The sequence below is a fragment of the Penicillium crustosum genome (assembly GCF_028827405.1).
Source record: "Penicillium crustosum strain IBT 35664 chromosome Unknown utg000003l_segment0_segment0, whole genome shotgun sequence".
In the NCBI taxonomy this organism is placed as follows: domain Eukaryota; kingdom Fungi; phylum Ascomycota; class Eurotiomycetes; order Eurotiales; family Aspergillaceae; genus Penicillium; species Penicillium crustosum.
Genome location: NW_026623124.1, coordinates 4,509,481 through 4,521,804, shown reverse-complemented (window position 1 = coordinate 4,521,804; position 12,324 = coordinate 4,509,481). Strand labels below are relative to the sequence as shown.

Below are 12,324 nucleotides of genomic sequence, written 5' to 3'. Positions count from 1 at the left end.
CTACCTATTCCTACTAGTATACTACGCGACTACGCGCAGCGCGCAGTATACTAGTATTATACAGGCTATTACCCCCTCTTCTTCCTATTTTTTTTTACCTTTCTAACTCTTTCTCTATACTCTACTACTATGGCCCGTGGCCCAGAGCTTCCACCGCACGTTCGCGAGCGTATATGTGAGCTAAAACGCTCAGCAAAATGGGGTGCTAAACGTATTCAAAAGCACGCGTACCCTCATATCCCTCTTTCAACTATTCATTACACCTTACGCCAGGAAACAAAGCGCTCCCATGGTATCTCAATGCCTCGCCTTGGTGGTCCAAGGAAGCTTACTGAAGAGGACCGAGATCGTGTGTATGATGCTATTCAGTCCCGTCCTGATATTACGCGTGAGGATCTACTTGCTGAGGTCGATTATAAGGTTAAAGCGCACTCAATCTGGCGTTTAACCCACGAAATGGGCCTTCGAAAATGGCGGAAGATGAATCGACCCTATCTTACGCCTATTCACGCTGCAAAACGTCTTAATTGGGCCCTTACCTATCGCCACTTTACACCTGAGGACTGGAAAAGGGTCTTTTGGTCGGATGAGACTACAGTTGAACGTGGACAAGGTGCTCGGAAGGAGTGGACTTTTATTCCTCCTAAAGATCAGCTTCAAAATCGGAATTCCGGTATTCAAATGACACTCTCGAAAGGGAAGCAGTCAAAACAGATGTTTTGGGCCTGTTTCTCAGGTGCTCCACGGAAAACTGGCCTTATTCCTCTATACGGAGATCCAAATGCAGAGCGGAAGGGTATTACAAAAGAGGTTATTTATAGTCTCTACCGTGGTATCCTTCCTACCTTACTTGCAAATGAAGATGCTATCTTCCAACATGATAACGCACCTACACACACTGCGTATATAGTTCAAGAACTACTACGCGAGATAGGTGTAAATGTTATGGATTGGCCTCCTTATTCACCTGATTTAAACCCGATTGAGAACCTCTGGGCGTTATTAAAGGCAGATATCTTAAGGCTAAGGCCTTGGTTACGAGAGATGCCTAATAATCAGGAGACCTGGGCCGAGCTAGTAGATGCAGCGCAGTATGCATGGGAGAATCTGACAGTGCACCACTTTGTAAATTTAGCAGAGACTATGCCGCACCGGGTGGAAGAGGTTATTAAATACGAAGGTTGGCATACTAGTTACTAGCTAGTTAGTTAGGTGTTTCTAAATGAGAAGTTTTAAACGGCAGAAAATAAGTGGGGCCTAAGCCTTCCGAGGTACTGGGGTGCAAATACTCATGCAACGCCACTGTATGTACACAGATCGTCCATCTTTTAGGAGACTATGGGGGTTCGCGCTTCACTTCCCCTCGGAAGATACGAGGGTCTTACTATGCGTATTGAGTTTGTACACAAAGCCGATACCTATATGTACATATGTATGTTGTACCATAAAATTGATACGCGACCTTGGGGATTGGACTTTGGAAAACGCTGTATTGATACAACTTCCGGTAATATCGGTAAAATCGGTAATATTGACCAGGCAAGATGATTGGCTCCTGAAGATATCAATCTCCCTATCGGCCTGCGATAAAGCATCCATCGTACTTAATTCACTCATTGGCCCTCGCTGGATAATCTCCTCTACTATCATGTTCATTCTGCCGCTTGTACGATAGCTGCGCCTTAAAGTTATCCCCTTAGAAATGTTTGACGTTTTGCGTCGACCACCGAGCTAGGAAACAATAAGGGGGAACTACGCTTGCGAGGAGACACGATGCTCGCAGAACCAAGAAAACGCCATAATGGCCAACCGCAAGCCTGTGAACCATGCCGCAAGGCCAAGATTCGCTGCGACCATGAAAGTCCGAAGTGTTCGCGTTGTGTCCTGCGCAACTTGAACTGCATTTATCACCCTGCTCCTATGACCAAACGCCGCCCTCCTGCTTCCCACACACCAATACACTTCGACTCAACCCTGCCCGCAGACTTACTAACGACTCAAAATGTCTCCAGCACCTTCCACCTTCCCAGTGAATCTTCGGTCGGGGTAGCAATCTCTCTCCCTCCTGCGGATCCAAGCCCCGCTGCAAGTTCGGGGGTAACAGCTCGTTCGAGCGTATCAAAACGGAATATGTTATTTCAAGAGCAGCTGGGCCAACACGAGACAACCCGCTTCTCTGCTGTCTTTGTTGAAAACCAAGATAGCTTTGGCGCAGTGATGGCTGATGCCACGAACTCCGATTACCACGAGTTAGGCCGAGAGCCTGATGTAATGGCCAGGTCTCGCGTGGATTTGGCTGTGAGAACACTACTCAACTTCCCCTCTGTTCGTACGTGTGATATGCTGCTGAAAGGAATCCACCACATATATGATGTATGGCTGTCACCCACCATGATCCAGCAATGCTTGAAACAAGTATGGACGGAATATGCCAGTGAGCTAGGTGAGTCCCGGACGCGGGAATCAGTGTTGAGAGTGGCAAATGATCTGTTTATCAACCACAAAAGACCTCATTCAACACCTGACTGCGATTACGCAGGCAATTCTGACCATGCTTCCTGGATCAACTGGTTTGGTGGACCCCATCTACGATGGGAAATGATCGGGATCCTTTTTAGCTGGGCTGGAATTGCATTCAGATGCAAACAAGAGTGGGACCCAGTATTTGGTCTACCCGAGCAGCATGGGCGGAATCGTAACACTGCAGCAGAGAAGATGAGAGAGTGTGCTGCTGCCTGTGTAAGGCTTTGCGAAGGGAACTTTGAAATAAGTGATACCATGGTTATTTGCATGAAGAATAGCACCAGACTACAAAGTATCATAATCAGTGATGAGAGTGAGTCGCAAAACATCAGCTGGAATTATAAACTAGAGCTCATTTCATCATAGGTGACCGCGTACGAGTCGATTATGGGACTGTCCGCAGCGCTTTTATAAGTGCAGGATTGCATCGTCTCGCTCCCTCGAAGGAAATTACGCCATTTTCCCAACATCGAGCATCACTTGCTTCGTCGATGTATTACCATGACAAATGTCACAGTTTGTTCAATGCGCGACCACCTATGCTCAGTAGTCATTACTGTCAATGTCCTCTTCCACTCGATTTATGCGAGGAAGATGTATATGGGGGCCGAGAGCGACTCGCTGTGGCTATTGCAAAGCTTGACTCTAATGGCTGGAACACCAATGGTCACATATACACAACAACCTGGCTTCGAGCACTAACGATGCTTAGTCCTATCCGGGAAGGAATCTTGGAACTAACTCTGAGTGTCAATTCAAATTTTACAAAGGCACAGGTAGAGTGCGTTATTTGGAAGCAATATTGCATACATTTCGCTAACTTCAACCATTTTGCAGAGACCTACAAGTCCAGCTGGGAAAGATAGTTGCCTCATATCCCCCGCATATTCAGTATCAGGGGAGCTCTGAATGGCACCCTCAGTCAAGTTCACGATTCCATGAACGGAGTGCCCAGGAAGCCTATGTTATCACCCGCATACAACTTGATGTATTGCAATGCCAGTTCCTTCTCCAGCGTCTACTTGTATCGCGGCAATTCAGTGATGGCCAAGACTTGTTCGATATCGCCCAAGAGACAATGTCTGTTATCATATCTCTCTGGCTTAACCGTGATCAGCTACATGAATTCCACCATGCCTTCGACTGGATTGTAAGTCGACGGCGAGCTTAGCCGGTTATCTGGATCCGGAGTACAATAAAACTAATGTTCATCTAGGCGGTATCATATGGAATGCCCTGTGCCGGGATTTTATGTGTCGAGCTTCTCCGAGCAAGTAATCTTGTACCACCTGCCACGCAAAGCGAGATTTCATCGACGACCCGCGGTCACGACTGCGTTCGATTCTCGCGGTCGGAAGTCGTCCAAAATCTAGTTATGTTCAGAGCTTTACTTGACTGGATACGGCCTACGGATAACAATGCACAACTTAGCAAGAAGTTCAAGGCGGTTTTACAAAGAATCATTGACGCTGTATTCGATTCTTTGGGGTCGTCGTATGGCATGCAAACACAAGAGATGCCGAGCGAACATCAGTCCCAGAGACAGTATGGCTCGCAAGATCAGCAGTCCCCAGGACAGAATCTACCTGTTGCGACGGGCAGAGAGTGTGACATTGATCCTGAGATGATCGCATTCAATGATATGGATTGGCTAAACACCGTTGACTGGACTCAGAATGGTTGGCTTGAACAAAGTAATCCACCTTTTCCGTATTAAGCAATCTCACCAGACCGATATTTCCAACCTCTCGGTCCCGAATACACCAAAAGGCCATTTTACCATGCCTTGCTAATTGCCTCAACTGATAAGATAGCCCGGAGTCAGTTCGGAGTGCTTTTTTATCTGTCGGAGTGGGCTACCCCGGGGTTGCGGGGTTGATAAGGGCCGGTCACGGCGTTACACGGCGTGGGTCAGTCGTTGAGTACCGATAAACCGGAGTTCGTTCTCATCCTCATCGAATGATGATCAAGGACTGAAACTACACCCATTACTTAAACGCCGAAGTCGTCAAATAGTCTAACTCATCAACTTGGGAAAGTTCTCCGAGACCAAACAGCAACACTCAATCTCACTCCGATGACCATGTCTCCAAACAACACCTCTAGTATACCCCGGCAGCCTGTCCAAAATGCCACTGTGCCGTTTTGGCACCGAGACATTCACGAACTGCACGATCATCGAACCACAGAGGAGCTTCCAGTATCAAGCGACGTCGTCATCATAGGCGCCGGCTATGCAGGAATTAGCACAGCGTACCACTTGACCAAAGGAGAGGCCAGTGACAAGAAACTATCTATCACAATACTGGAAGCACGGGGTGTCTGTTCGGGCGCGACAGGACGCAATGGTGGCCACCTAAGACCTGACATGTACACCCCTATGGCCAGGCTCATCGACCGAGCAGGAGTTGAACGCGCCTTGGAAGTGACTGAATTTGAAATCGCACATGTCCACGCCATAAAGTCCTTGGTTGAAAAAGAGAAAATCGACTGTGACTTTAGCCTCACAAGGTCTATCGATGTATGGACCAACGGAGAAACAGCCCAGAAGGCTACGGAGATGTACGACACGTTGATATCTCGTGACCTTGACTACATGAAGGATGTCTTCTTTGTGCTTGGTAAGGATGCGGAGGGTATCTCGGGTGTCAAAGGCGCCAAAGCTTGCGCTTCTTTCACGGCAGCAACCCTGTGGCCGTACAAATTGATACTCCATCTGACTGCCTCAATTCTCAAGACCGGTCTGGTCAATATCCAGGCTCATACCCCGGTGACGTCCGTCAGTCGGCAACCTTCAGGCAGCTTCATCGTCACGACTCCACGAGGCACGACAGTCGCCCGGAAAGTCGTGTATGCCAATAATGCCTATATCGCGGGTCTTCTGCCACAGTACCACGAAGCCATCGTTCCCTGCAAAGGACTCTGCACTCATATTTCAGTTCCTGAGGACAAGAGAGCGCCTCTTCTGAACAACTCCTACATAATCCGTGAAGAGGACAACGTTGTTTCATACCTCATCCCCCGTGCCGATGGTAGTATTGTTGTCGGTGGAGCCAACTTGCGATACCATCCTGTACTGAGTTCATGGTACGACAACGTGGACGATTCAGTTCTCATCGAGGAAGTCAAAAACCATTACGAAGGCTATATGCAACGGCATTTCAATGGCTGGGAAGACAGCGGGGCCCAGGTAGATAAAGTCTGGACCGGGGTCATGGGGTACAGCTGGGACTCCCAGCCTCACATTGGCGCCGTGCCTGGGGAGGATGGCCAGTTTGTACTTGCGGGCTTCAATGGTCATGGAATGCCTCAGGCGTTTTTGTCTGCGCTTGGGGTTGCTAAGATGGTTCAAAATGGGATCGGGTTTGAAGATACTGGTGTTCCGAGATTGTTCGAAACGACAAAGGAGAGGTTAGAAATGGCAAGGAATGGTCCCTTTGGGGGTGATATACTCGGCGTGAAAAGATGAGATATATTTATTGAACATTGAAGAATAAAAGGCGGAATTACGCACCTGGGCTGCTCCTAGTGTTATCTGGTAGTCTTGTATCCGTAACAGAGGCCCCCTCCCTTCTTTGAGATGTATTGCGGCGTAGTGATTACCTGTAAAGAGTCTTAAATAGTCTTATCAGTGATATCGATCAATTTTACTCTATTGTACCAAGTCCGTAATATGAGCACTATGAAATCGTCTCCGCCCGTCCTGTGGCTAGCTATAAGTATCATAGTCAAGTCAAGTAGGGAAACCATCCAGCTAGGCTCCCATCTTCCATGTTCCCTCCCTACGAGTTGACTATGTATGTCTTAAGATGTTGGATGATACGTATTTTCATTGGGCTATGTCGAGTTTCCAATGCAATCATTTAATCGACATCGGTGCCTAAGCTGATTCCCTCATACTTCATGAAATTCCGTTTCTCCTCCTCGAGCCTTGCTAGGATAGCCGGGTAGGCATCTGTACCGAGCAAGATTCTCAAGGGTGGGTCTTCCATCATGGCTAAATCGTAAAAGGCTTTTGCGGCCTTCCGAGGGTCACCAGGCTGAGTCCCATGACGAGCCATCATCATGCCTTTAGCATCGAGGTGATCATATTCTGGATGGCGTTCGGTAAAAGCCATTGACCGACCCGCCCAATCGGTTCTAATAGGAATTGTTAAATCAAAGATAAAAGCGAATTTCACTATCGATTCACCCAACTCACCTGAAACCACCTGGTTCGACACAGGTAAATTTGATACCCCATTCGGGCTTCACTTCCTTTGAAATAGACTCCGTAAATCCTTCAACTGCCCATTTGCTTGCGGCGTACAGGCTGAAGCACGCGGCTCCACGTTGTCCACCCACGCTGGTAACCTGCTGGATGACACCACCGCTGGGATTTTGCGTTCTCATGGTAGCCATTGATTCCCGTGTAACATTGACGAGACCGAAGAAATTGACCTCCATTTGCATCCGGATCTGTTCTTCGGTGTATTCTTCGAAGCATCCTGTCAGGCCGTAGCCCGCATTGTTCACGACAACATCAATTCTCCCGAAGCGCTTGATGGCCTCAGCAAAAGCTGCCTTGATGGAGTCGGTATTTGTCACATCGAGCTTCAAGGCCATATAGTTATTCTCGGTCGTGTTATCGAATTCCAAAGTCGCTGGAGTACGTGCTGTCGCAATAGCAATGTCTCCACGATTCAAGATCTCTTGGATCAGATCATGGCCGAAGCCGCTTGAAGTCCCGGTAACTAGGAATACTTTGGGCATAATATTGAGTTGCTTCGGACACCTTTTGCTGGATCTCGGTGATAGGGTCGGTTGATGGGACAGCTGAACTATATGAGACGATGCCCTGAGCTTACAATGCTTCTGTTAACAGACGAAGGAAATGTAAAATACTATATAGAAACGCCGTTAAGGACGCCTAATATTTGTTTCGAATACATTTTCTGAGTACTCAGTGTTAGTACTTTTGTTCCTCGTACTCCGAGGTGGTGTCTGTTTCCAAGTCCGTACAGCTTATCTATCGGAGCTGCTCTCTAACGGAGTGGATTTCGCGGCCTTGCATTTTTGCGGAGTCGATCTGCACCCCATTTATCACCCGCGTGCTGCTATCTCACATCCCCCTGTCAACCTTGGTCAAAGATACATATGTCTTCCGATTGGGTGCTTGCCATCTTGTATCTTCATCCATCTGCCAATCAATATCCCATATCTTCCGGCTCTAACTGTTTTTGAATGATACTAAAGGCCACGCCTGGTGTTAATTCTAATTTACCCGCGTAGCTTGACTATACAGATAAACAATCGGTGGCGTGGCAGGATGACCTCTGAGTGATATGGCCACTAACGAAGTTGGCTATAAGTTCAAGCTAAATTGTCTCCGGAGACACGTCGCAGTCTGCGCTACCTAGAAACGACTGCCCAATATTTTCAATAACCCTTTTCCCCCACGAGAGAACATCCAAGTCAATCGAGATGTCCACGATTAAGACCTTCCTTGGCAACGAAAACTCCCCCGATACATCCCATGAATTTACCAAAGATGTCAAGACCACAATACAAGACCCAGAGTCCCCTATTCAACCAGAAGACGAATATGTTGGAGACTTCGAAGAAATTTCGACTGTCAGGCAAGGCCTTCACCAGAGACATATTCAAATGATCGCTTTGGCTGGTACTATCGGAACAGGTCTCTTCCTTAGTTCTGGTCGAGCAATTTCGCGTTCTGGTCCCCTGGGCGCCTTTCTAGGATACTTAGTCATGGGTTGTGTTGCTGGCACTGTAACTCTTGCGATAGGCGAGATGGGTACACTTGTTCCTTTGACTGGTGGAATAGTCCGCTACGCGGAATATTTTGTTGACCCGGCACTAGCGTTTGCCAACGGTTACAATGTGGTATATTCTTACCTTGTGTCTATCCCCGCAGAGATCGTGGCCGCTGCTGTACTAGTGCAGTTCTGGTCTGACCTCAATAGTGCGATTTGGATCACTATCTTTGGGTTGCTTATGGTGTGTACCGCTTTGCTCTTTGTGAGAGTATATGGAGAACTCGAATTCGCCTTCTCCATGATGAAGATATTGCTGATAATTGGAGTGAATATAATGGTAAGCTCGGCTTGATTCCTACGAGGCTGATGGGTTTTCGTGTACTAACACTCATAAATCAGGCTCTTGTAATCACCTGTGGTGGCGGTCCGGATCATAAAACCATCGGGTTTGAATACTGGCGGAATCCTGGGCCTTTCGTTCAGTACCTTGGGATCGGTGGCGCTCTTGGTCGCTTTCTCGGTGTTTGGACCTCTCTGAATAATGCCCTTTACGCCTATTCGGGGATTGAAACAATTACTGTCGCTGCCGCAGAGACAAAATCGCCAAGGCAGGCTATTCCACAAGCCGCGAAGCGGATTTTCATTCGTATATTGGTTTTCTACGGTATGTTGACTCTCAAAGAGAACGAAACACCTCTTTTCAAATCTGACCTCTTCCTTTCAGTCATCTCCATCTTCATGGTCGGCCTTGTGGTCCCCTCCAATGAGCCTAGACTCAGTAATTCTAGCGGGACAGCTTCTGAGTCTCCCTTTGTGATTGCAGCTACTCTGGCTGGAATTAAGGTCGTGCCATCAATTATCAATGCTGTCATTATCACATCGGCATGGTCTTCAGGCAACTCGAATATGCTCGGCGGGACCAGAGTGTTGGTTGGGCTGGCGATGAACGGTCAAGCCCCAAAGTTCTTCACTCGACTTAACAGATTTTCCGTCCCATTCATCGCAATTTCGCTCTACGGTCTATTCATGTGTCTGGGATACATGTCGCTCTCCTCGACCGCCAGCACCGTGTTTAATTGGCTACAAGACCTTGTCTCTATCACGACTCTGACCAACTGGATGACTATCCTGATCACCTATCTTCGCTTCTACTACGGTTGCAAGAAACAAGGAATCTCTAGGAAGTCCCTACCGTGGGCGACACCGCTGCAACCATATATCAGCTGGGCCTCACTTTTCATGCTCACCATCCTGCTCATCACGGGCGGGTACTCAACTTTTATCAAGGGAAATTGGGATGACGAAACATTTGTCTCCTCGTATATTAATATTCCCCTTTTCCTCATCTTCTATTTTGGGTACAAGTTTATTCGGAAGACAAAGATCGTCCCCTTGGAAGATATCCCCATCCAGCCCTTTATCGATATTGCCAATCGGAATCCAGAGCCTGTGGCAAAGCCAAAGAAAGGTCTTCGCAGGCTGAACGTTTTATGGAACTGAGGGTGGGTTACAGTATTTATGAGATCTGTTGACTCACTAGTGGAGTTACCAGGTTAGTCTTTGAAACCACGCTTGCCTTAAGTAGTTACTTGGAGAGGTACATTATGTAACTGAATATATTATAAGTAATTCTATGTGTTGACTTACTAGATGTTGATCTATAGAGTAGAATGCATGTAATGAGAGTTTTTTGTATACGAATCAGTATATTACGGAATGATAGTGCAAATTATCCAAGCTTCTAAGCATACACGATTGAAGGTGAACATCTTCTAACCCCTATATTGCTGTGTGTCCCGATGCATTCGAGGTCAATTTCCTGGAATGTCCTCAACCCTTGCATTTTGATGTATACATACACCATGGATGCTACTTGTAGAATCCACCCAATCAAATTTAATAGCCAAGATGTTTTCGGATCCCTCCATACTCGGTTCGCGGCACGGAGTCTGTACACGAATAGCATGTGTGAAATCAACAAATGTAATCCCCAAGGTGAGCTCCGAGACGGAGTGGGTCCAGTCCGAAGATAGCTGATTGCCGGATATGGTTAGTCCCGGAGTGCCCACACCGCCACTCTTTACGCATCCTGGAGCTCACATGTACGGAGTAAACCTCATTCCTATCTTGATTCGAGGGCGGAATGGGTCAAGGGCGGGATGTAGATTATCGGATAGCGATGTGCCGCAATCAGACAACGATTCTAATGGACGTGGCTTGGTGAACCGCTTTGAATAAATGACCGTGATACAGCCCAGATCGAAATGCATCCCAATAATCCTTTCAGTCTGCCAGTTCAATTCTACTCAATCATCAGTCTAAATATTATATCCACAACATGATTTGCCCCAAGAAGCACGCTGTTTTCGATGTGGTCGGCACATGTGTGTCATTCGACTACTTTCTTGACACCATCGAACATGTTCTCGGTCCACGACTGCGAGCACACGAAGTATCGGCCAAAATATTCGGGTTCGCATGGATGCAAGCTGCGGAGCTCGAGTCTCTTATGCTCCACATGTCCAAGCGGAGCGTGCCATACAAGGAAGTCTTCAAGGCGCTCTTTTACCGCGTCTTATATATGTCCGGTATCGAAAACCCGAGGTCGTTCGCCACCGACGAGGAAAGAGACATATGTCACGACGCGTATTCAAAACTGGAACTCCGCCCGGACTGCCGCGCCATGATGGAAAAATTGAGGAATAATGGTTTCACCATCTGGTGCTTGACCACGGGCGACACAGAACGAGTCGGTGGCTACTTCAAGCGCGCCGGATTTGAAATGCCCGCCGAGAACCTTGTCAGTTGCCACCAGTTCATGAAGTATGAATCCGCATTGGGGTCGCCACTTGATATGGTCAAACCTTCTATGGGGTCTTACCAGCCCATGCTGGAGAAGTTCGCTGCCGAAGATCAAAAGTGGTTCGTGGCGGCACATATGTGGGATGTGAGCGCAGCTGTTAAAGCTGGGTAAGTTTTGCTGTTTCTCAAACGGAATGAGGAAGATCTCCGGGCTAACTTATCTTAAACAATCAGCTTCCGTGGTGCTTACTGCTCAATCTATGAGAAGGAGTCGTGCATTGAGATCTTCGATACTAAGATGGATGTTATGGCCGACAGTTTGCTCGAAATGGCTGACAAGATGATCGAGGTGGCATGAAGTTCTACCTGTACTCTTGAGACGAGATTCAAGAAACAATTTCGATTCTAGTTACTCCATATATCAATAGCTCAGCATAAATAATTACACCTAATGATTTCAAGCGAGGGGAGGTTCATCCTGTAACTTTCATAATATCGTAGTTCCTAGTGCGACACCAATTTTAAACAAGAACAGTTGACTTAAAGTGGAATTCCCAGCAAACTACTACTGCATGTAACTAACATGAGAAATGTTACAAGTTGCCTAAATAATGTTGGTCATAGTTACGGGTAGTGCCACGATTAGTGAGACAGTCGCATTTTGACCCGCAATCCATGGATTATATATCTTGAGTTTGACTACATATATTTCAACGAATATATATTCATTCCATAAAGAATTTATACTTTCATATGGTTAATTACCTAAATAATCAATCAAGCTGTATATTTAGTAGATTACCCTCTCACTTTGCTCAGAGAAAGGGGCTAGAGAGTATCTATATGTGAATTATACCTTAATTAATTAGGTCCTTTTTAAAGTGAATTTAGCACTTGAAATTTGTATAGTCCCCCTTATTATTACTATCTATATCTATTAATCAAGGGCATATATTGTATATGTTAGCTTTAAAACCTACTAAGCTAGCCTAAGAGAACCTATATCGGGTAAATATAGAGCCCAATATTGAATATCTAAACTGTGCTTTTTAAACCACCCTTATACTATTCTATACATACACATTCTGATATTGTTTTATGGACAGATATTATTAGACTCATAAATTCTTCATAAAAGGAAAAGAATTAGGCCAAAAGGACTAGAATTGAGTGGTTAGAGAGTGGTGAGATAGAACACATGGACGGGACCGTCGTAGATATTTCATAGGTCTTCGAAGCGAAT

The 12,324-nt window shown here is 46.6% G+C and overlaps 4 protein-coding genes across 4 annotated transcripts; 3 read left to right on the top strand and 1 right to left on the bottom strand.

Annotated features, from left to right (window-relative positions):
* Positions 1-1,773: 1,773 nt before the first annotated feature.
* Positions 1,774-5,992, top strand: N7487_008785 (FAD dependent oxidoreductase superfamily; the record flags this gene model as incomplete). Its single annotated transcript, XM_056876515.1, has 5 exons — positions 1,774-2,836; positions 2,890-3,304; positions 3,361-3,673; positions 3,740-4,217; positions 4,581-5,992. 5 exons carry the CDS (start codon positions 1,774-1,776, stop codon positions 5,990-5,992), a joined length of 3,681 nt encoding a protein of 1,226 aa, XP_056728703.1.
* Positions 5,993-6,386: 394 nt separating this feature from the next.
* On the bottom strand, positions 6,387-7,275 carry N7487_008784 (uncharacterized protein; the record flags this gene model as incomplete). The annotated part of the gene is made up of 2 exons (XM_056876514.1): positions 6,387-6,663; positions 6,725-7,275. The coding sequence occupies 2 exons, from the start codon at positions 7,273-7,275 to the stop codon at positions 6,387-6,389; spliced, it is 828 nt and encodes a 275-aa protein (XP_056728702.1).
* Positions 7,276-7,986: 711 nt separating this feature from the next.
* N7487_008783 (uncharacterized protein) lies at positions 7,987-9,779 on the top strand (the record flags this gene model as incomplete). Its single annotated transcript, XM_056876513.1, has 2 exons — positions 7,987-8,616; positions 8,679-9,779. The coding sequence occupies 2 exons, from the start codon at positions 7,987-7,989 to the stop codon at positions 9,777-9,779; spliced, it is 1,731 nt and encodes a 576-aa protein (XP_056728701.1).
* An 838-nt stretch (positions 9,780-10,617) lies between these two features.
* Positions 10,618-11,439, top strand: N7487_008782 (putative 2-haloalkanoic acid dehalogenase; the record flags this gene model as incomplete). The annotated part of the gene is made up of 2 exons (XM_056876512.1): positions 10,618-11,249; positions 11,316-11,439. 2 exons carry the CDS (start codon positions 10,618-10,620, stop codon positions 11,437-11,439), a joined length of 756 nt encoding a protein of 251 aa, XP_056728700.1.
* Positions 11,440-12,324: the final 885 nt, after the last annotated feature.